This window comes from Salarias fasciatus, chromosome 20, assembly GCF_902148845.1.
Source record: "Salarias fasciatus chromosome 20, fSalaFa1.1, whole genome shotgun sequence".
Classification (NCBI taxonomy): domain Eukaryota; kingdom Metazoa; phylum Chordata; class Actinopteri; order Blenniiformes; family Blenniidae; genus Salarias; species Salarias fasciatus.
The window spans coordinates 12,087,598-12,108,837 of NC_043764.1; the positions used below are offsets into that span (position 1 = coordinate 12,087,598).

General features: G+C 45.1%; 2 protein-coding genes and 1 non-coding gene across 5 annotated transcripts; 2 read left to right on the forward strand and 1 right to left on the reverse strand.

Annotated features, from left to right (window-relative positions):
- Window positions 1-964: 964 nt before the first annotated feature.
- Window positions 965-14,644, forward strand: klhl21 (kelch-like family member 21). 2 transcript variants are annotated; one of them, XM_030118687.1, is made up of 5 exons: window positions 965-1,090; window positions 7,505-8,589; window positions 10,356-10,761; window positions 10,987-11,059; window positions 11,896-14,644. In XM_030118687.1, exons 2-5 carry the CDS (start codon window positions 7,563-7,565, stop codon window positions 12,223-12,225), a joined length of 1,836 nt encoding a protein of 611 aa, XP_029974547.1. In that variant the 5' UTR covers window positions 965-1,090; window positions 7,505-7,562; the 3' UTR covers window positions 12,226-14,644. The 2 variants fall into 2 exon arrangements, with proteins under 2 accessions (XP_029974547.1, XP_029974548.1); XM_030118688.1 differs by lacking the exon at window positions 965-1,090 and adding an exon at window positions 6,802-6,962.
- Window positions 14,637-21,067, reverse strand: zbtb48 (zinc finger and BTB domain containing 48). 2 transcript variants are annotated; one of them, XM_030118685.1, is made up of 12 exons: window positions 21,007-21,067; window positions 20,818-20,905; window positions 18,527-19,251; window positions 18,134-18,429; window positions 17,963-18,068; window positions 17,796-17,888; window positions 17,439-17,525; window positions 17,209-17,363; window positions 16,600-16,736; window positions 16,346-16,510; window positions 16,172-16,260; window positions 14,637-15,148 (listed from the first exon to the last, which is right to left on the reverse strand). In XM_030118685.1, exons 3-12 carry the CDS (start codon window positions 19,217-19,219, stop codon window positions 14,732-14,734), a joined length of 2,238 nt encoding a protein of 745 aa, XP_029974545.1. In that variant the 5' UTR covers window positions 19,220-19,251; window positions 20,818-20,905; window positions 21,007-21,067; the 3' UTR covers window positions 14,637-14,731. The 2 variants fall into 2 exon arrangements, with proteins under 2 accessions (XP_029974545.1, XP_029974546.1); XM_030118686.1 differs by having other exon boundaries at window positions 18,527-19,231; window positions 21,007-21,055.
- trnar-ccu (transfer RNA arginine (anticodon CCU)) lies at window positions 15,294-15,366 on the forward strand. Its single transcript has one exon. It is a non-coding gene; the product is annotated as a tRNA-Arg (tRNA).
- Window positions 21,068-21,240: the final 173 nt, after the last annotated feature.

Genomic DNA, 21,240 nt, shown 5'->3' on the forward strand with positions numbered 1-21,240 from the left:
GTTTAAGATTAGTTTTGGTCAGCAAGTTGCTGAGAAATTGTATTGAGGCATACATGTTGGAGATTCAGTTTTGTTCTGTAATATATAGGTAATCTACATCACAAAATGCAGTAGTTTCTTTCAGGATATATGACATCAAGTCTTCTCTCTTTGAGCAAGAAAACAACAGCATTTTTTATTAACACATGAATAAACTTGAACATAATCATCACCAACCATCAACTATTAACAAAATGCTTATAATAATGGCAAGAAGTGATCAAACTATAAGGCCTGTGAACACATGCTACTGTTGCACACAAACATGAACACATGCCCTCGCGCACACACACGCACACACCTGAGGCATACATTCAAGACCATGGATTGCTACTTGACCTCAATGCCAGGTTCCAGAAGATGAAAGTGATCGATAACTAAACATTCCTCTTTAAACAATGCTCAACCAAAAATGAAGACTTGCAGAGACACACAATTAACGGAGCATTGTCTTTACAGAAGTGCTTTCTTCTGGCCTTCTTCAGAGAATGCCCATTTTATGTCCTTAAAATCCAAATTATGAAAGATGCTCAATGGACATAATTGTGAGATTACTGACCCTCAATTGGTTTAAAAAAAAAAAAATCTCTGATGTTTACATATGCGCTCTGGACAGATGAGCGCTTTTATTTTGACATGGCCCCAGTTCAATTTCTGCGCAGTATGCGTGCACTTGCCTTCCCATTAAGTAAAATCTGCTATGTCTAATATGCATTGTTGGAGTCTAAACTTTTGGCGTTTTATAATCAGATCTTCTGGAAGTTACTGTTGTATATGAATATTGGTTTTCATGAAATCTTAAAATTGAGGGTTGTCATAAAGAAGATCTGTTTTTTTTTTTATTATTCCGAGGGTCCTTGAATGCATCGTGCGTCACTGTGACACACGCTGCCTTCAAGGACCCTGGGAAATAACGTGTCAGTGCAGACTGTCATGGCGCAGAGGAGGCCAGGCTCATCCGTGGCGTCAAACTTTGATTCCCACTCCGTTTCTGATATCTCCGCGTCTCACACTCTCTAAAACCACCGTCATCTGGAGAGGACACACACCGGTAAGATATTTAAGCTCGAGTTGGTCTGTTTTTGGGAGGTTTGGCGGGGGATAGATGGATGTTAGCTCGGATGTCATGTTGAACTGGAAAATAACATTACGTGCTTCGTATGAGCACGATTCCTCCATAATGTTTGCAGACGTTTTTAACAAACGGAAAAAAAGGAACTTTTCCTTCAAATTAGTAATTTGTGGGTGTATTATCTCAATTATTAAACACTAAAACATGACGGAAGCATCCTCCTCAGAGCGTAAACATCGAAGTAATTGCCTACAGAGAAGTTGCAGACAGTTGTCAAGACTCTGCCGTGTTGTTATTGCCATGCTTACGTTTTATTCGCATTATCAGCATTTATATAAGTGTGTGTGTGTGTTAAAATGGTGAGATGAAGTCTACGTGTAAGGCGCCACAACCTGACTGATGGAGATGTTTATGACTTCCATCTGTTTCTCCTGCTGCATGAGCAGAAATGAGAGGAATGCAGGGCCAGAAAAGGGGGGAAAAAGCCACCCCTGGTTGTACAAGGCTGTGTCATAATCCACAAACAAGCCTCCTGGGTGGTACTAAACTCATTCTACCCCTTTACCCCTCACATCAAAAGTAAAGAGTAATGTGCTGGTCATCCATCTGTTTTAAACTACAGAAAGTTGCACTGTAGACATAGAAGGACAACACTGAAACAGCACATCCACACATTAATCTGCACAGAGGTCGCCCACTTCTCCATGAACGGCTATCTTGTGCCAATTTGTGTTTTAATTTATCCTAAGTTGTCTTTTCTTCCTTAATCATATTGTTTTTAATTCTTCAGTCATAATTTAGTCCACTCCAGTAAAACAGCAACATCAAAAATAACAGTGACATGAGTTGCATTCATAGTTACTGTATTGGTCGGGATATATGATGCTGATTATGATATCAATTTCCTGTTTACAAGGCAAGTCTTTATTTACAACAACGCCACACACCTGTAGCTGCCTTCTAATGATCTCAGTATGATCCCAAAGTCACTTTTCATTGGACTGACAGTACCTGACATTCAACCGATGCAGTCACAACAACTTCTCCTGTTGTTTTTGAGACCTCTGTAAAATTTATGGTGCAAAAAATCCCATCTTATATTCAGTGTTTCTGTGAGAACAGCATGCAACATCACACGTCTTCTTCTGCACATTTGGACAGCTTGAGGGCAGAGTCTCATGGGTAAATTTGAACCGAAACAAACCTGCAAAAAGACGAAGCAAATCTCAGCAAAAATTGGACTTCAGTATTGGTGGAAATGTGCCGTATCAATTCACAGGGCTGCTTTTGGTGTTATTTTATAGGAGATGGTATTTGAATGTAAGGGAGTGAATTGTTTGTGTGTGTTTGTGTCCATCAGTGTTCGGCTTCACAAAATTTGGGCAAATATGGGATGATAGAAACAGATTATACCTAAAAGGGGAGGAGCGCAACCTTTTCTAAATTACTGCTCTGAATCTGAAATTGTTAGTAACTCCACATCAGATGTGAATCTTGGCTTGTACAAAATGTTTTCTCAGTCAAAGCAAACAGTTTATATCCAATTACAGGGAATCAGAGCAAAATCATAGATGACAGAGACAGTCATTAAATGCACCTCGGTGTGCGACAGCTGGCTGCCGTGTGATTGGACATTGTTTACACGATATGCTCCTGCATCAACAAACCGGGAATATCTCCAGCCGCATGCTGGCTCTTATCTGTGTTGCCGCTTCTGCTGTCCTCCTCCCCCTCCCCCTCCCCAGTGGAGAAAGAGGTGAGTGTGGTGTGGTTGCCTTTTTATGGCCAGGAGGACAGGCTTCGCTGTGGAGCACCGGCGGTTTGTGCTGCTGCACTCCGGTGGTTGCCTCGGCCTGAGTGGCCTGGAGTGACACCAGTGGGAGCAGCTGCCTTTATGCCCGCCAGGTGCCGAATGAGACCACTGAACTTTCATAAAACACTCAACACTGTTGTGATGCAGAAGTGGTCATCATGACAACAGATTGCTGATTGCACTAAAAGTAAACCACCTCCAAGCCAAAATTTGACTTCATAGCTATTAATTGACTTCATTTTATGAACAGAAGAGCTGTTAAAATTCAGATTCTTGACTATAAACATGCAGAGATGATGCCGATGGAAATGGTGATGATCCCTGATGGCAATTACAGATTTGCACCAGCGTGGGGCGTCACTGCCACTGGAACCAGACTCTGTTTGTGATTCAAAGCTTTCACGTCCATGCAGCAGCTCTCAGATAAACATGGAGACTCTTCCTGGGAACAATGAAGCTCTCTCTTGAAGTTGCTTCTTCCGTGTTTCAGTGGCCCAAAATGTTTTTTATCAGATGATTGTGGTGGTTTGAGTTTTGGGCTTTTGATTGTTTTGCCTTGTTGCTCTGGGGGTATGGCAGTGTTGGTCTCTTCACTTTTTAATTCCAATATGAAGTCTGTTCATATTGATGATCATGAAACTTTGTGGGAGCATTAATTAAAAATGTCCCTCGTTTCATGTGTTTGTAAGTTTCAGAGAAACTACCACTCAAAGTTTTGGAGATTCTGATTCTATGTGGCTGTCTGTTATTTGACTGTCTTTCACCTTTTCATGATCCTACAACTTAGAAAGTATTCTTTGTTATATCACAGCTGGGCTCATGATGATTTGCTTGTCAGCAGTTTCCATTTGCATGTGGTGGTAATATGCAAACACATTCAACGCTCAGTTTTCACTTGAAAACATGTGACCATTGCCCTCGATCTCACTCTTTCCAGCCCACGTCATACTTTCTCTTAAAGTTTTCAAGACTCAAGGAAATCATGACATCAACTTTTTCCCTGTAACCTGTTATTAGCATGTTGATAATCATTGTGTTCTCGCTCGGAGGAATCATGTTGTCCCTGATTGCGTTTCCTATAGATGCTGAGAAAAGCTCCCCTCCCTGCTGCTTCGGCCGCTGCTCTGATTAACATGCCAGAATTCGCCACACGCTGCATTTTCTCTGGTTTTTCCTGACAGGCTCATAAACAATGTTGTCAGAATGTTTTGTTGCCTGTCATTTCATTTTTCCAAATAATACTGAGACGGTTTGTGTAAGCATAACGCTGCATAAACTTTAGGAAAGTGAACTATAATGTAATGCACGATTCATCATGCAATTGTTTAAAAGTTTTCTTGTTAAGTCAAGGAACTTTATCACAGTAGGACATTAAACCTGGTCATATATCACCAGGATTTTCAATTAAACTTTGTCGTGTCATGAAAGTTTTTACCTCAAATCTTATATTGCACACATTTCTTGTAATATTAATTTTTTTTTTGGTGTTGCACCAAGATACTGTGTACCATACAGACTATATACCATGAAATGTTGTTTTTTTCATGAGACTGCTGCCTGTTTGACACCAGCACAGACTCAGCGGTGTGAGGAGATGGCTGCGATGACGATCTGCCCCTGATAACCCACTGCTGATCAGATCGCGACCTGTTCCTCATGCGCTTTCGCGACGTTTACACCTATCCTTCAATCTCGTCGTCTGATTGCAGTCTGATTTCTCAGGAAAAGCAGTTTAATGTCAGGTTGGAACAGGCCTTTAAATAAAATATATCCCTGCGACACATGCTGATGTTATCACTTCGCTGGAAGTAGAGCCGCCACGCAGCTGAGCCCGACAGAGCCGCTTTCATAGCTGCTGACTCTGAATCGGCTCAGTGGACTCATCAACATGTCGCAGCAATCCCGGAGTTTCTATTTACAGTTTTAATCTGCAACCTGGCTTCCAAAACTGGAATCAAGCTTCCTCATAAACCATTTTAAGGAATAACGAATAGCTCGCGCAACGCAGTTGGAATCTCATGAGTTTTGGCTGGTTTGTTACTAAGCTCGGTGACTAACGGCATTGTAACTCTGGTCTTCCTGGACCTGACTGCGGGTCAGCAGTTCAGAGACGCAGTCAGACGGAGGGCCCCGGGTCTCGTTCGTCGTATGGCCGGGCTGCGGCGGTACACTGTGCTCTCTGTGCTCCTCACTCATAGATGTGAGATTGTTTCCACACCTCTGCTGTTCCTCCCCCCCAACCATCTCACCTTCCCTCTGCCTTCCTTCCAGAGGATACATTTCTGCCTGCTATTCTTGGAGCTGGTGGATAAACACGCTGGTTTTAAGTTGCTCAATACTCCTGACTCTCATACAAAGCCGCCACAGCTATAAAAAAAAAATACAAACAGAAGCATTTAAAGCTTTTCCAGTTGATGACTGTGAGTCAGCGATCACATATGCGACTGTCGTACTGTTTAAGCAGATGATGGTCTTTCCTTACACAGAACTGATAAACCTTTCTTTTTTTTAATCTCTTCTGCAGAGTTGAGGAAGTTATGTGTTTCTTTTCAGCGCAGGTCTGGCCTGTGAGGCCCCGTCTGTCCTTCAGGAAAGCATTTTGAGTCCTGGCAGAGCTATTTGGACTGCTGCATTATTGAACCCTGGTGTGGAATGTGTGCTAAATCCTTTGGGCAGAGAACCAGGAACTTTACAACCTTTAAACAAATCTCGGTAAGGGGATACCTGTGTATTTTGAGCATGAACGACCACCTCCAAATTGTTTGCCACAGTTGCATGCTACAGATCGTCAAGCCCAGTTTTATCATCGGATAATGGGTGAAAACACAAAGTGCAGTTCATCGGTGATGATTTCATTTATTAAGGAAATACGATATCCAAACCGTTCTGGGTCTGTGTGAGGTTAACTGGTTGTGCCACCACTAACTGATAATGAGCCTGAAGAAGAATGTCTTCCCTTTTTAATTTTTTAGTATATATATATATATATATATATATACACACACACACACAATATATACACACACACACGATATATATTCGTATATATATTTTTTACAGCATTATCTTTGCCACATTGGAAGGTATAGTATGTGAATTGCCTGCTTAAAGTCAGCGTATCAGTTACATTAAAATTTGTACTTTGACTTGGTATCTGCACACAATTCAATCAGATTAACTGGATTTGGAAGATGGTTTGCTCCTCATCTCTGTGTCTCCATCAGTTCATACTGTTCCCTTAGATAGGCTGGCTAGTCTTGCTTTGTTTTTTGTTTTTTTTGCCCAGCAGGTTTTTTCACTTTGAAACTTGTACATAGAAGCGATTTTTGCATTTCTTTGTTGAACCATGAAGAGTTAAACCTGCAGTGTTTTAGTAGTTGTGGGTTCTTTGGTGACCTCCTCGATGATGTTCTCCATAAATTCCCCAGGCTGAATTACCACTGTTTGTTTCCATTTGTAGATAATGGCTCCTGCTTTCTTTCACCAAAGTCTCAAACCCTTGGAAATGATTTTGTAATTCTCTCCAGACTGTTGGATGTTAATGAATTAAACAATTTCTTGTTTCTGCTAGTCTGGTAGTGATCACACCGGAGTGCGGCTACTGAAATTGATGATTATTTTCACTTGATCTGCAAAAAATTAACTGTTTTCTAGGGTTGAAGGTTTCCTCTCTTCATAACCATGCCATTTTCAGCTTTTTCCAATATTTTTGGAGAAGTTTTGTCAATATTTTAGTCTTGGCACAGTGAAGAAGTGATAGCACTCTTGTTTCAGAGGGGGAGGGGGGGGGGGGGGGGGGGGGGGTGTACTCTCACTACAGCGTCAGCCCACTGCGTGTTAGGTGTTTTACCCCCGCCCTCGTCTGGAAATGGACACTGCGAGTGTATTTATAGCCCCAGAACACAAGCAAGCTGTCTTTCTTAAACACGAGTAAGGAGCTGGTGGTGTTCGGCGGAGTCGTGCTGAGCTGCGCTCTCGTGCTTCCTCGACTGCTACACGCTGGCGCTTCGGTCGTGAAAGCCTGGAGAGGTTCGTCAGGTAGGGAGAGAACAGTGTGACTTCTCGGAATTTCTAATCCTGGATTGGTTCTTTTAGACATTTCAGATAGTTCCTATCTGATTGTTCAGAGTTCACTTGTGTTTGAAGGTATTGCGTCCGATGATAACAATCTATGAATGTGAATTTCACGGACCTTTTTCTTTATAAAACTTGAGATTTTGTTGAAGTAATTATTTTCAGAAGATTATAAATGACTGTCTAAATCAGTGTCTGTATTGTACACCGTGTAAACGCTTTAAATTGCTGGTATCTGTCAGCGATTAAGTACTTTTCCATTTAAAAGGTCAACCTTCCTGCTCCGCTGTTTTCCTCCTTTTCTTCTCTCTTATAAGGCTTCAAACGTTTTATTATTTGGTTTTGGGCAGTTGCCAGCAAAAACACATTTGAACAGTTCAGCTTAGGACATTTTTGAACACTGCACTGAGAACCTTTAGTTCCCTTTTTAAGTGTTCTCAACTAAACCAGATACTCATGATTGAGCTTCATTCTGATATTTCTATGCATTTGTCATTTTATCTCAGATGAAAACAGCGTTCTGAGCACCACCTCAGTGAACCAAGACACTCGGAGACAGGCGAGATGGAAAAGCCGGTCTTGCAGACACAACCGTCCACCCTGCCGTTTTTCGACACGGCCCACGCCTTCAACCTGCTGCGGGGGATCCACGAGCTCCGAGCCGAGCGCAAGTTCTTCGACGTGACCCTGTGCGCAGAGGGCCGCGAGTTCCACTGCCACCGCACGGTGCTGGCCGCCGCCAGCACCTACTTCCGGGCCATGTTCGCGGGGACGCTGCGGGAGAGCGCGATGGACCGGGTGGTTCTGCACGAGGTGTCGGCCGAGCTCCTGGGCCTGCTGGTGGACTTCTGCTACACGGGACGGGTCACCGTCACCCAGGACAACGTGGACCTGCTGCTGAAGACGGCCGACCTGTTTCAGTTCCCCTCCGTCAAGGAGGCCTGCTGCGCCTTCCTGGAGCAGCGGCTGGACGTCTCCAACTGCCTGGAGATCCAGGACTTCGCCGAGGCCTACGCCTGCAGGGAGCTGGCGGCCAGCGCGCGCCGCTTCGTCCTCAAGAACATCATGGAGCTGGCCAAGGGGACGGACTTTGAGCGGCTGCCGTGGAAGCGCCTCCTTGAGTTTGTGTCGGACGACGAGCTTTGCGTGGATAAAGAGGAGACGGTGTATCAGATCGCGGTGCGCTGGGTGAAGGCTGACCTCAAGCGGAGGCTGCACTACTGGCCGGAGCTCCTCCAGCAGGTCCGCCTGCCCTTCGTCAGGAGGTTCTTCCTGCTGGCGCACGTGGAGAGCGACCCCCTCGTCTACCTTTCGCCCACTTGCCTGCGCATGGTGAACGAAGCCCGCAGCTTCCAGTCGTGCGAGTACGACCGCTACGACCGGCCCTGCCACCGCATGCGGCCGCGGCCGTCCACGGGGCTGGCGGAGATCCTGGTGGTGGTCGGAGGCTGCGACCAGGACTGCGACGAGCTGGTCACGGTGGACTGCTACAACCCTCAGACCGGGCAGTGGCGCTACCTGGCCGAATTCCCCGACCACCTCGGGGGAGGTTACAGCATCGCTGCCCTCGGGAACGACATGTACGTCACAGGTAAGACACCCAGAACCGTCCAGCCACACAAACACCCCGGAGCTTTGGACCTGAACCAGACTACGTGAGAGAGTCTAAAAGGCTCATTTTCATTATCGCTTGAGTCACTGTTAAATCCTTCTGGTTGTGATTAGAACTCAAGATGTGAGGATAATTGAATCCTCACGATAACGCCAACTATATGAGTCATTTATCCCAAAGTGTATTTGGTCTCATTACAGTTTTTCTGTTTGAAGTTAGTGATGAGCTTTGTCTGGTGCCCCACTTAGTGAAATCCAGATCATAAATAGCGTGCAGCGGTTTCTATCTGCTGCTGTGTGACGCTCCGGTCGTTAGATTTCTATTCCTGCTCCTTCATCTTATGAAATGGACGTCAGACAGTGCTTATAAATAAACCGCCAGCTCTGTGTGAACCGGGAAAAGCGAGGCAGGACGTGGTGTGCTGCCAGTGCAGGACAGCAGTGGCATTATCTTCATCACCATCATCATCATCATCATCACCGGCAGACTGGCCTTGTCTGACTGGATTGCGTCGGTGGTAAATCATCCCAGACTTTCGCCAGGAGTTTGACGCTCCTGTAAAGCGCTGACTGCCGGCCTTAAATTTCATAGCTTCCCCTCAGTGACAGATATAACGGCAGTGTGTGATTGCATAATGTTGACATGACGTAATGTTCAGTTTACCTTATCTGCATTAGTACCAGCTCGACACGGGTCCGGTTTTGATCAAAAGACCTTCTAATATTGAAAAGGGGAGAGTAAATAAGGCAACAAAGACTTTTATTTCATACTTTTATTTGTATTTGTATAAGATAAGGCAGATGGATAAATTTAAAAATAAAAAATGTCAAACTTGAGTCATTTTCGAACCACCAGAGAGCCTCGACAAGATTAATTTCACTGTGTGTTTTCCGATTAAATATTAATAGGTAAAAGCATTCCATATCTTAATGGCTCATTAGGATTTTCCATGTGATTTTACATAATTTATACACTGTCTAGACAAACATCCATCCTCATCAGGCAATACGTTTTGCTGTCACACTGTGGAAATGACTGTAACTCACATTAGGTTAGCTCAGCAAAAGCAATTTATTCATTTCAAATTAACTTTTCTTTTATAATGAAAAATGCTCCTACATGTCCTGCTGTAGACAAAATGCTTGTTTCTTCCAGTCTTATGAATATTTATTTTAACTAATGGTAAATGTTGAACATTAAGTTGCCTGTTCAGCGCTCTTTGGAGTTATTTAGATGACTAAATAGGATAACAAGTCCTTTTTTTAAATTATGCCAATAAAGCTTAAATCCTACTCGTTATTTTTAGTGGTTTAAGTGTAGTTTTGAATATTAAAACCTGAAAAGTTCTTAATGTTTGATCTGTAAAAACTGGAGTCATAAACTTAAAGCAAAATCAGCATAAAGTATTCAGTTTTCAGTGTTCGGTGCTACAGATACTCTTTTGTTTATGGAGCTGATAGATGTGGTGATTTCTCTGCTGACGGCACCACAGCTTCATCTGCTTGTCTCTTGTTTAGCCAGAGAGTTACAGTATGCTGAATGATGAGGTGACGGACATATTGATTTATTGCGTGTGTGTCCTTGACCAGAGGTGTGTGACCGTTCTACATACCACACAGGGAAATGTAGAGGTAGACAGCTCATTAGACTCCCGTTGAATGTCATTGCTGGAGCAGTAAATCCATCCATACAGACTGAATTCAAATGGAATTACCATCGTGAAACTCCATGACCGTGTCCCTCAGGTGGCTCCGACGGCTCCCGCCTCTACGACGGCGTTTGGCGCTACAAGTCCAGCGTGAACGAGTGGACGGAGGCGGCGCCGATGCTGAAGCCCCGAGAGTACCACAGCTCCTGCGTGCTGAAGGGCCAGCTGTACGTGGTGGCGTCGGACAGCACCGAGCGCTACGACCACGCCCTGGACTGCTGGGAGGCGCTGCCGGCCATGCAGCACGCCATGGACAACTGCTCCACCACCGCCTGCAGGGGCCGCCTGTACGCCATCGGCTGCCTGACTGGCGAGGACACCATGGCCATCCAGAGCTACGACGCCGACGCCAACCGCTGGAGCATGGTGAACTGTGGGCAGCTGCCCCCATGGTCCTTCACTCCCAAAACCGTCACTCTCAACGGACTCATCTACTTTGTCAGGTAGATAATAATGGACTCAAATCTAATTTCCCATGAATGGCTGCAAAAAAAAAATGGCTTTGAAAAAGCCAGCCCAACATTTACCACGTCTCGCTGTTCATTGCTGATAATCAATGCTAATCTGTAAAAGGAAAAACATTTCGCCGTTTGTTCAGTAACCAGTGAAGCGATCAGGATGGAGTTTGTTTGTGTATTCGTCTGACTGGAGTCTCTTTCTATTTGCAGGGATGACTCAGCTGAGGTTGATGTCTATAATCCTCAGAAGAATGAGTGGGATAAAATTAGTCCCATGACCCAGGTTTGTATTTCACATCGAGCGTCGGTGTGCCAGCGTTGCCTAACGGCATGTTTGATGATCTCTGAAAACCCTGCATGAGCTTGACTCAGTGCATCGCAAATCTAAGATGACATGGAGGGAAATAAATCTCTGTTAGTGTTGAGACACTAAAGACTGATTCTGTTTTCCACCTGCTTTGATTGAGCAGCAGCAGCAACTTTAGGAGGTAAATTTTGTCTCCTAGATCAGTACATGAGACTCAATGCGCCATCCTGTGGTGTAAAACTGGTACTGCAGGAGTAAACAGGCTGATTTTATTCTTAATGTCACAAGAGTGTTTTCAGGATCACTTTTATACTTTCAGTAATATACTATTCTTATTGTGAGTTTTATCTTTTAATTTTTATTTGTTAGACATTATTATTATTTGAATTTATATATTTTTTTCTAAACAAAACCTATCAAAAATATTTTAGCACATTTTGAATTTTACATGAAAATAAAGTATCAAAAAAACTAAGCTGATTTTCTTTTGTGTGTTTCATATTCATGGATGTGTTTGTATAAACACACACGCTAAGATAAATGGTTAACAGCAAGAAACCATTTAATTTCTTTGAGTTTGAAACTATTAACTATTAAACTATAACACAATATTTTTAAATAGACTAACATTAAATTAATGTGACAGAAACTTCTTTTAGGTTTGTAATCATCTGTCAAAGCTACTTCATTATTTATGTTTCTACTAAGTTGTAACATGTTTAATCATCACATTTCCTTTGCTTTTTTTCCCCCAAAATAGTCCACAACTGGATTTCCTCTTTTAGTTGAAATCTAACGACTGTATCTCACAGGTCCATGTTGGAGGCAGCGTTGCCGCCCTGGGGGGTAAACTCTACGTGTCGGGGGGCTACGACAACACGTTCGAGCTGTCCGACGTGGTGGAGGCGTTCGACCCGACCACTCGCTGCTGGACCCTGGCGGGCCGCCTGCCTCAGCCCACCTTCTGGCACGGCAGCGTCAGCATCTTCCGCCAGTTCATGCCGCTGGTGTCCAGCGCGTTTGAGCCCACCGACCTCCCCGACTCCAACGCCATCCACCTGCACCGGCACCAGCGGCACCAGGCGCTCCACAACCTCAACAACAATCTCAACCAGAACCAGGACGTGAACGCGGCGCACTGAGTGGCCCCGCCCCGCCCCGCCCCCCTGTCCAGTCTGCTCCTCCCTCGTCGTGCCGTCGTCTCTAGTTTACTGTGAATTTACCTCACTGAGGACCGAACGTGTGCACGCCGCTCCTTGTCATGGTGTTGGCAGGAAGCAGAAAGGCCAGATGGACAAAACTGACCCACACACACTTACACACACACACACACACACTATTGCTGTGAATTAAGTGTGTGTATTCTGCAGTGCAGGCTTTCAGATTGTAGGAGGATGAGTTATCGCCCCGCACAGACTTACTCATGTGTTTCGCATTACGAGGTGTTATTGTTAACTCGGGCAACGCAGTACATCGTAAATTTATCGCCATGGCAACAGCCACAGGTGCAATATACACACCGTAAAGGACAAACCTTGCATTTCTGAGCAACGAGGAACTTGTAGCTCAGTGAAACAGCCGGTCTGCTGTTCGCAGTTATGAACCCAATGAGCATCAAATACTGAAGTATTTGTTCAGGCATCATATCGCCACTGTTTCCTCAATACTCTGCAGGATTTATTCTTTGAATTCATAGGCAATAACTCTTCTCATGCCAGTTAGATGCTTTTTATTTAAAGTAGTCTGTTATAACTGTTTTATTTAGGATTTTACGCTGACTTTTTTCAGTTTTTTTTTTTTTTTTTTGCGTCTTTCTTTTTCAACACTTGAAGTCTGAAAATGTATTTTAACTTTTGAGGTTCATTGAAAAACCACGCTGGGAAAAGGTTTATCCCATGAACCTCTGATTTATTTTTTTTTCACCCCGCTGCTGCTGCTTCTTCCCCCAAGAAATGTTATTCTGAACATGAGGCTGCTCATCAAACAACAAAACAAAAACAGCTTGGTGGAAGTGCGGATTTGCCGCCTCGCCTGCCAACGTGGACGCTCATCACTCACAGATGTGAATATTTATGACTCTCCTTATGGCTGATTTATGTCCCCACGAAAGCGCCGCCGCAGCAGCGGGACATCAGTCATACTCGCTGACGATTTATGAGGTTCCAGTGCTGCCGATGGCCAAAACACAAGACAAAGGTCAAACTCCACAAACTCGACTGCATCCTCGTGCCGTTTATACATCCGGTCGATCCTGCTTCCTGATCCTCTTGTGGAGATGAGTAGATGGGAGTCGATCCCGGACGGAAGCTCCACACAGTCACTAAACAAACCAGTTGTTACTGAAGTGACGTTTTTTTTTCTCCTGTTACACTAAAACAAGCTGCATTGAAGCAAAATCTTTTTTTTTTTTCCACTAAAAATAAGATAAAGCAAGTGTTGATGGTGCTTGGATTGAATGTGAGGAACCCAGGTTAGAATTCCTGTTACAGAAGGGAGGGTGTAAAATGAAAATGGCCAAATATTAGGTGTAAGTTACAATAATGTGAAAAACGAGCATTCAGATACTCTATTTGACGTGTGTGGCGAGTGTCTTCACCTTATGGCCACAAGGTGGAGCACCAGCCCCTTAAACGTTAAAAGACACCTGGACTCAGTTTTTAAGCAGCTTGTCTTGGTGCTGAAGAGTTCTGGAGATATCACACACTTCCTGGACGAGACGGTTTCCAGTGGTGAGCGGCGTCTCTCTGTGTGAACATATCGGAGAACTTTTCTTCTTCTTCATTTCAAATTTCAATGCAGCGAGCAGATGTGGGCACAGATGTGTCGCAGCTTTACAGGACTCTGTCCCGCCTCTGACCTGGAGGGGAACTTGCACCACGTCCAGGTTTTGTTTACAAGCTTTGAGAACTATTATAACCCGTGTGAAAGGAGTCAGATTGTAGCTCTGAGCAGCTCCCCGTCGACAATCACAGAAAAAATATCAGCTTTCGACGCAAACGCAATCAAAAAGATTACTCTATCAGCAGTTCGCAGCCCTCAGGCGTTCAATCAGAAAGCACAGCAATCTGTTTACATTCCAAAAACAGCAGCGATCGCAACTGACATCAAACAGACACACCTGAGTGGCTTCATACGGAAGTTTGAGGTTGAATGGGAGGAGTGATGGCTGCGTGTGCCTCGTGTTGACCTTTATATTGAGCTGCATCAGTCGAGTGTGCATGAAGATTCAGCTTTAAAAAAATAATCTATTTATGGACATTCAAGTGGTTTTGTATGTTTATTTATGGTTATATCTCTGCTGTGGTGGCTCATGAATCAACCTTTCTGCTGCAGTGCTTAAATGCTGGCGATGAGGCAGCGATCTCAACTGGAAGTGCACAACAATCTCAACGATTCTCTACGTTTCGGGTGTTTTTACACTATTGTCGGCGCAGCAGTCATCTTAGTTTTTCATACGTTTGTTGAATGGATGTTTTGTAAATACAGTATATTCTTAAGTCCACGTGCTGTGCTGATATGATGTTACCTTTGTGAATAAAACTGCAGGCAGGTCTGAGAGTTTATTCTGCGGAGTCGTGTCTCATCTTTATTATTCATGAATGTACAAAGACAATTTTATTAGCCGAGCTTCTGTAGTGAAGAAGAACCTCAGGTTTTACTCTCCTCTGTACTTTCTATGATTCCCTCCATGTCGATGGTGGACTGGTACGTCTGTGTGACCAGCGGTGTTTGCTCCATCTCCACCGGCACAGAGAAGCTCTGCGCGGCCTCCACCTGTCCCAGTCTCTGATTGGTCACCACCTCCTCCTCCATCACAGCCTCGACCCCCGACCCGATCACCACCCTCACAATGCAGCCCGGGGCCAGGTCGGCCGAGGACGGCTCCGCCGCCACCTGCTCGGCGAAGTAGGTCCCGTCGGCGGCGGCGGCCGGGGAGTCCTCGGCGGCCTCGTTCTGAGCCGGACTTCCCTCCACCTCCTGCACGATGACGTTCCTCAGTTTCCTCTGCCGGGGGTTGTAGTTCTCGGTGCGTTTGTGGACCTGAATGTGTCGGCGCAGGTGAGCCTGGAGACGGAGACGAGCGAGGTCAGAAGACAAATTTTGGCGTCAGTGCACATCATGGTTAACCGATGTCATGCAGGATGAATTTCTTGTGGCGCTTTATAGGAATTTCTGCGTTTGAAATCACTGTACACAGCCCTGACCGGGCGCCCCAGTGGCCTAATGGATAAGGCACTGGCCTCCTAAGCCAGGGATTGTGGGTTCGAGTCCCATCTGGGGTGGGTAACTTATCAAATCTTTAATTATTTGCACGGTGACAGCCTGCCGATATAATTAATACTTAAAAATTGAAAAAAAAAAAACCTCAGGAAGTTCTAATTCTCCTCACATCGGGGCTTTTCTGTGTTCTATACACACGCCTACCAGCAGCACAGTGTGTAACAGGCCTTTATGTGCTTTCTTTTGTACTGAAACCATTGTTTGGACTCGGTGACCTTGTGTGCTGACCTGCTGACACTCTCTCCACATTGCCCCAGTCGCCTAACGGATAAGGCACTGGGCTACTAAGCCAGGGATTGTAGGTTCGAGTCCCATCTGGGGTGTACAACAGTTTACATGCTGCATTTTCATTGTAAAAAAGATATATATATATATATATATATATATATATATATATATATATATATATATATATATATGTATATATACACACCTTTAATCATTTAAAATTGCTTCCACAAGAGAGCATATTGCACAATTTCATATGCAGAAAATATATATATTTCCAAAGGGCACTGTGTATCCCGTTTTTGTAAACAGACAATCCAGGTGCAATATGTAGATTTTATGTAGTTCCACTTTTGTACTTTAGGTGGCAGCATTCAGTCACTTTCATACTTTCAGCTTGGCATTTTGAAGAAGTAATGATCTCTTTGATCACTGTCGTGATTTTGAATAATCAAGAGCTCAAAGCTGTGTGATGTGAACCGTTCAGTCTTTCATTACTCCAGTTGAGGACAAACCTGATGATACCTAACTGTTGAGTTTTATAAGCTTATATCTGAAAGGTTTGAAAATATGACAAACCTGTCGGGTGAACTTGTAGCCGCAGTCGTCACACTCAAACTTCCTCATGCCTTTATGGCGCTGCAGGTGGACGCGGAGCTGCTCCTTTGCTGGTGAAGGCCACAACAGAAGCAGTCACGTCAAACGTACGTTTTTCTTGGTGACCCACGCCGCATGAAAGCAGTTATGTTCTACCTTTGAAGGTCTTGCCGCAGATGTGGCAGCAGTGCGGGCGGCCCTCCTCGTGCTTGCTGGCCTTGTGGCGGATGAGCGCTCCCTTCTCCGTGAAGCGCTGCTCGCACACGTCGCAGCTGAAGGGGCGCTCGCCGGTGTGCGTGCGGTGGTGTTTATCCAGGCTGGCTGGAGCAGAAACAGAGAAAACAGAAAGTTTGAGAGGCTCCGTCCGCTCTGATGTTATCAGGATGCAGACGTGCGCGCCTCACTCTCACCTTGCGTCCTGAAGGTTTTCCCACAGAGGTGACACTGGTAGGGCCTCTCCCCGCTGTGGATACGCAGGTGCATGTTCAGGTTGTTCTTCTGGGAGAACGCGTGGCCGCACAGGTTACATACGAAAGGCCGCTCGTTTCTATGAGGAAGAACAATGACAGAAAAACGTCCAAATTTTCCATCAAACTCACTGCCGATCCAAAATGTGTCCACTGGGAGTCGCTCCGTTTCATTTCATCGAGTTTGTGAAAATTGTGCATAAAGAAGCTGCAGGATTTTAAACACAGAGCAGATGATTTAAAAGATGTGAAGTTTTCCACATAAACGAGAAAAAGTTGAGTTGTTATTTCTCACACTGTTTTACTGATCCGGCACCCCTGAGATCAAATCAGTTTTCAAGTTGCTCCTGAACTGAAGTTAAACCAATCAGCGAGCCAGTTTGAAGAAAGTATGGAAGAGAAAAGCCTTTTTGCATTCAAATGTAGAAACTAAGAGAAAAAATGCCATAAAAAACGACTTCAGTGGAGTAATGAACTACAGATACTTTGTTACTTTCCACCTCTCGTGACGTCATTGTTTAAATTCCTGTAACTGACTTGACGTCTCTCTACCTGTGGATGGCTTTGATGTGCATCTGCAGGCCGTTGCGGCTGGACGCTCGGTGGCCGCACTCCTCACACACGAACGGCTTCTCGCCTCGGTGTTTGGCCGCTTCGTGCACGCGCAGCTCCGTCCGGGTCAGAAAGGTCTTGGTGCACTGGGTACACTAGAAAACACGCGCATCTTTAGCCGGCGTGGAGGCCGCGGCCTGGTTTGAACCGGGTGCGCGACGGCGACTTACGGCGTGCGGTTTGGGGTAACCGTGCACCTTCATCATGTGGATTGTCAAGTTTTTCTTGTACATGAACTGCTCGGGGCACGTTGAGCACTGAGAGGAAAAGACAGCATGTGGTTAAGATCTACTGCAGCGGTTTTCTAAGTGTGGGGCGGGAATTCCCAGGAGGGCGCGGGAAAAGCTTCAGGCGGTCGCAGCGACTCCACTCCATTCATCAACGTGACACATCTCTGCGTCAGAGCCACACACTGTGCTGTAATAATGATTTCCCTCATTTCTGAAGAACATAATCACATATTTAGAGTAGCTTCTGGTCTGTATAGTCGTATAATAAAGAGAAATAAATGTGTGCTGGGTCTTCACCTTATGGGGCATATCTCCTGTGTGCGAGACGATGTGCAAACGCAGCTCCTCCTTGGATTTCAATACGGAGGAGCAGGTCGGGCAGGGGTACGTCTGCAATGACGAAAAGACGTGAACACTCACGTTCCTCAGCGGGAGAGACTCGTGAGACGGATTCCCTCCCTCACCTGCACTCGAGCGCAGTCTCTGATCTCGTGTATGAGGAGGTTCTCCTTCCTGAAGTACCTCTTTCCGCATTTGTTGCAGCCAAAAGGCCTCTCCCCCGTGTGCCGCCTGCAGAAAACACACATTAGTGGACGTTTTACAGCAGTTACGGTAGAGGTGGAGAGCTGTGGTACCTGTTGTGGACCTTCAGGTAGTATTTGCTTTTGAAGGACTTCATGCAGACGGGACACTGCACTGACTGCCTGCTGGAGTCCTCCTCCACGGTCTCGCTCTCCTTGCTTCGGCTCGTTTTACCTCTGCTCTTCTGTGACGTGGACGCGGACGGAGGTGAGGAAGCGGGCTCCTCGGCAGGAACGTACTCCTCGTCCGTGCCCTCATTGATCGCCTCCAGATCCTCCACGTCGTCGTCGTCGTCTTCCTCCGTCGCCTGGCTAACACAGTCCTTCACTTCAATCTGCTGCTTAGTTGCCTGCAAAATCCATCAATAATTTATCTTTAGAAGCACCAAAATCAGTTCAGAAATGTGCGTTTTTTTTTTATTGCGTGCACTGTTTTTCTTGACGTACCTCAGCTTCAGCTGCTGGCTGATCAGAGTTTGTGTTTTCAGTCACGTCACAGCTTTCTGCCTCTGCAGGAACACTTGCGGGCCTCTTGCTGTCAGAGATGGAGCTCTCATCTATCGTCACCAGCCTTCTGGGGCCTTTAACCACACGTCCGGAGCGCGTGGTTGTTGTGGCAGAACTGGAACTGGGAGACGGAGTCAAACTGGCCGTGCTTGCATCAAGGCCGGACTCATCTTTGGTGGCTTTAGTCGGATTCTCCTCCTTCACCGCAGTCGTGTCGACTGCAGACTTCCTGGGCCTGCCTCGCTTACGTTTCACGGGCAGCGGCTCCTGAGGCGTGTCCTTAAACTGCTCGCAGAGCGCCAGAGCCTGCGGGATGCCCAGGCTGCTGGCCGCATGCTGCACCTGATCCAGGTTGTCGGGGTCCAGCTTGAGCTCTCCGGTGTAGACGAAGTTGAGCAGCAGCTCCAGGCCGCTGCCGGGGCAGCCCTGCAGGCTGAACTCCATGCAGGGGGCGGCGGGAGGAGCGGGGGGCTCCTGGAACAGCTCGCTGAAACAGGCCAGGACGCAGCGATGGGCCAGGTAGACCACCCCGCCTCCCACATGCAGGACAGCGTCACAGAAGTTCCCTGCTGCCCTCTGCTGGTTCAGAGAGGACAGGATGCGCTGAGCGTGGTGACCTTCGGCTGCAGGCATCCTCCCAGACCTCTGCAGGCACACAATTTAATCTATAAAACACATGCAAATCAAACAAATTAAGAAAACTATCCTTTATAGAACACATTGGATAAAACATTGTATTCAAACAGTTATGATTTTTTTTAATTTTTTTTTTTACAATAAGCCATAATCCATCCATTTTCATCCCCACTGTATCTCTCTTACTGGCAAAGCCTGTGCTCTACCACCGGGCTACATCCCCACCAAGGCCAGAACTGTCATGATCAACTTTTTCAAAGTTTTTGAAACCTTAAACCTACACTAAGGAACTTTTCAACCTTAATAAAACATTTTAATATCTTTTGTGATGATACATCGACTTACAACTAGTTGAATGACCCCTCTGTCACGGGCTGAGGGCGTCGGTATTGCTTTCACTTGGACTAAGCAGCTGTGAGGAGGGTGGTAGGAACTTTGCACACTAAAAAACTCCAAATGTGCGAACTGCTTTACGGCGTGTGTCACGTCACAATATAACATTGTTTAGCCATCATTAGATTCATTTAGATTCATTACCTCGTCGCTATCCATCCTTCACACAGCCACTGGAAACAAATGAAGGCGAGTTCAGTCCGACAGCATGCCACCGGGAGCAGCATTTTACGACGCCACGCGCTAGGCCTCATGGGAACTGTAGTATTCGTTCAGGCAAAACACTACCGCTTTTGTCCACTGGCGCCGCCAAAATCAGCGAAAACTGAAAGTTCCTTAGTGTTGCTTTAACTAAATTTTTTTATGATTCACACTTTTCAGTGTGTGCCTATATTCAGCAAATAAATCTAAATATAATAAGTGGAATCTAATTAAATACATAATATATGCTGCAAAATGTTTTCTTTTTCTTAACTTTTCTTCTGTTCACTGAGTTTAGGCTCAAACTATTGTTTTTAATCATGTCACCCTGTGACACAAGTTTGTTTAAAATGGATGAATGGAGATGTGTTGTGCATCTACTGGACACATTACAAATTAATATCTCCATACAAAAGAATATAAATCTTAAAGAAATAGGCCATAGGTGTACAGGAATGTTCTGAGACTTTATCACTGCCCTATGTGCCCCATCATTGTTTCTAAAGTCCAGCTCTTTTCTAATTGGTTTGCATATACGCTTGATAGTGTGTTCATTTGAAATTCCACATTTTTATGCCAGGTAAATGAACTGTGTTCTGTACTGTTCCAAAATAATCAACGTGCATAACCAGTGAAGAAAGCCAGTGTGGGATAACTTACGAGTGTAGGAGCAGGGCCGATTTTGTCATTTTTTTGTTTCTGTATCAGTGACTACAGGCAATACAAGGTTTTGTTGATCAATTAAAAACTCTAATCATAAACAATCCATTTCTTATCATGCTGTTAACATAAACAGTCACGTGCTCACCACGTAATTAAAGCGCATTGAGCCCGACATCACTTCTAGGAATTTAAAAATCACATTGACTACCGACAATATGTAGATTTAATCGTGCTGGGATTAAAATTAAAGAGTAAATGCGTTACGGTGTATTTTCCAGACGGTCCCATGAGTGCGGTAGTGGCAGTTTTTGATGAAATGATAGCAGCCCCTTCCTCACCTCCACGTTTCTTTCCCCGATGGTCTCTTTAAAGACGCTCCCTTAAGCGCAGTGCGCCGCTCACACAGCTGCATCCACAGACCCGCATCTGCAGCACGGAACAAAGTTAACCATACGCCCACTGTCTTTAAACAAGCTGCAGCCGCATCAATGCGAACAGGCTGTAGATTAAAAAATAGCAAAGCTTACCGACGGGCAGCTAGTTTTCGTTACTTGTAGGCCCCTAAGGAAGAGGATGTGACGCTATTTAAGCGACGGTAACTCAGTGAAAGGTTTTGTTGTCCGATATCATAAGCTTTACAAAATAAAATCACTAAATTCACTGAAAGACTAATAAATCGCAGGAAAAATAAAACACTTGCATTTATAGATTTATTTTTATTATTTGTTTTGATACGAAGATAACAAAAACTATTATTTGTC

Excerpts from the sequence above, each read along its gene's own strand:
- zbtb48 (XM_030118685.1), bottom strand. The coding sequence starts at position 19,219 with ATGCCTGCAGCCGAAGGTCACCACGCTCAGCGCATCCTGTCCTCTCTG. Across the intron at positions 17,526-17,795 it reads CAGGAGATATGCCCCATAAG|TGCTCAACGTGCCCCGAGCA; the intron begins GTGAAGACCCAG and ends TTTTCCTCTCAG. Across the intron at positions 15,149-16,171 it reads GCTACAAGTTCACCCGACAG|GCTCACCTGCGCCGACACAT; the intron begins GTTTGTCATATT and ends CTCCGTCTCCAG.
- klhl21 (XM_030118687.1), top strand. The coding sequence starts at position 7,563 with ATGGAAAAGCCGGTCTTGCAGACACAACCGTCCACCCTGCCGTTTTTC. Across the intron at positions 8,590-10,355 it reads GAACGACATGTACGTCACAG|GTGGCTCCGACGGCTCCCGC; the intron begins GTAAGACACCCA and ends CGTGTCCCTCAG. Across the intron at positions 11,060-11,895 it reads AAATTAGTCCCATGACCCAG|GTCCATGTTGGAGGCAGCGT; the intron begins GTTTGTATTTCA and ends TGTATCTCACAG.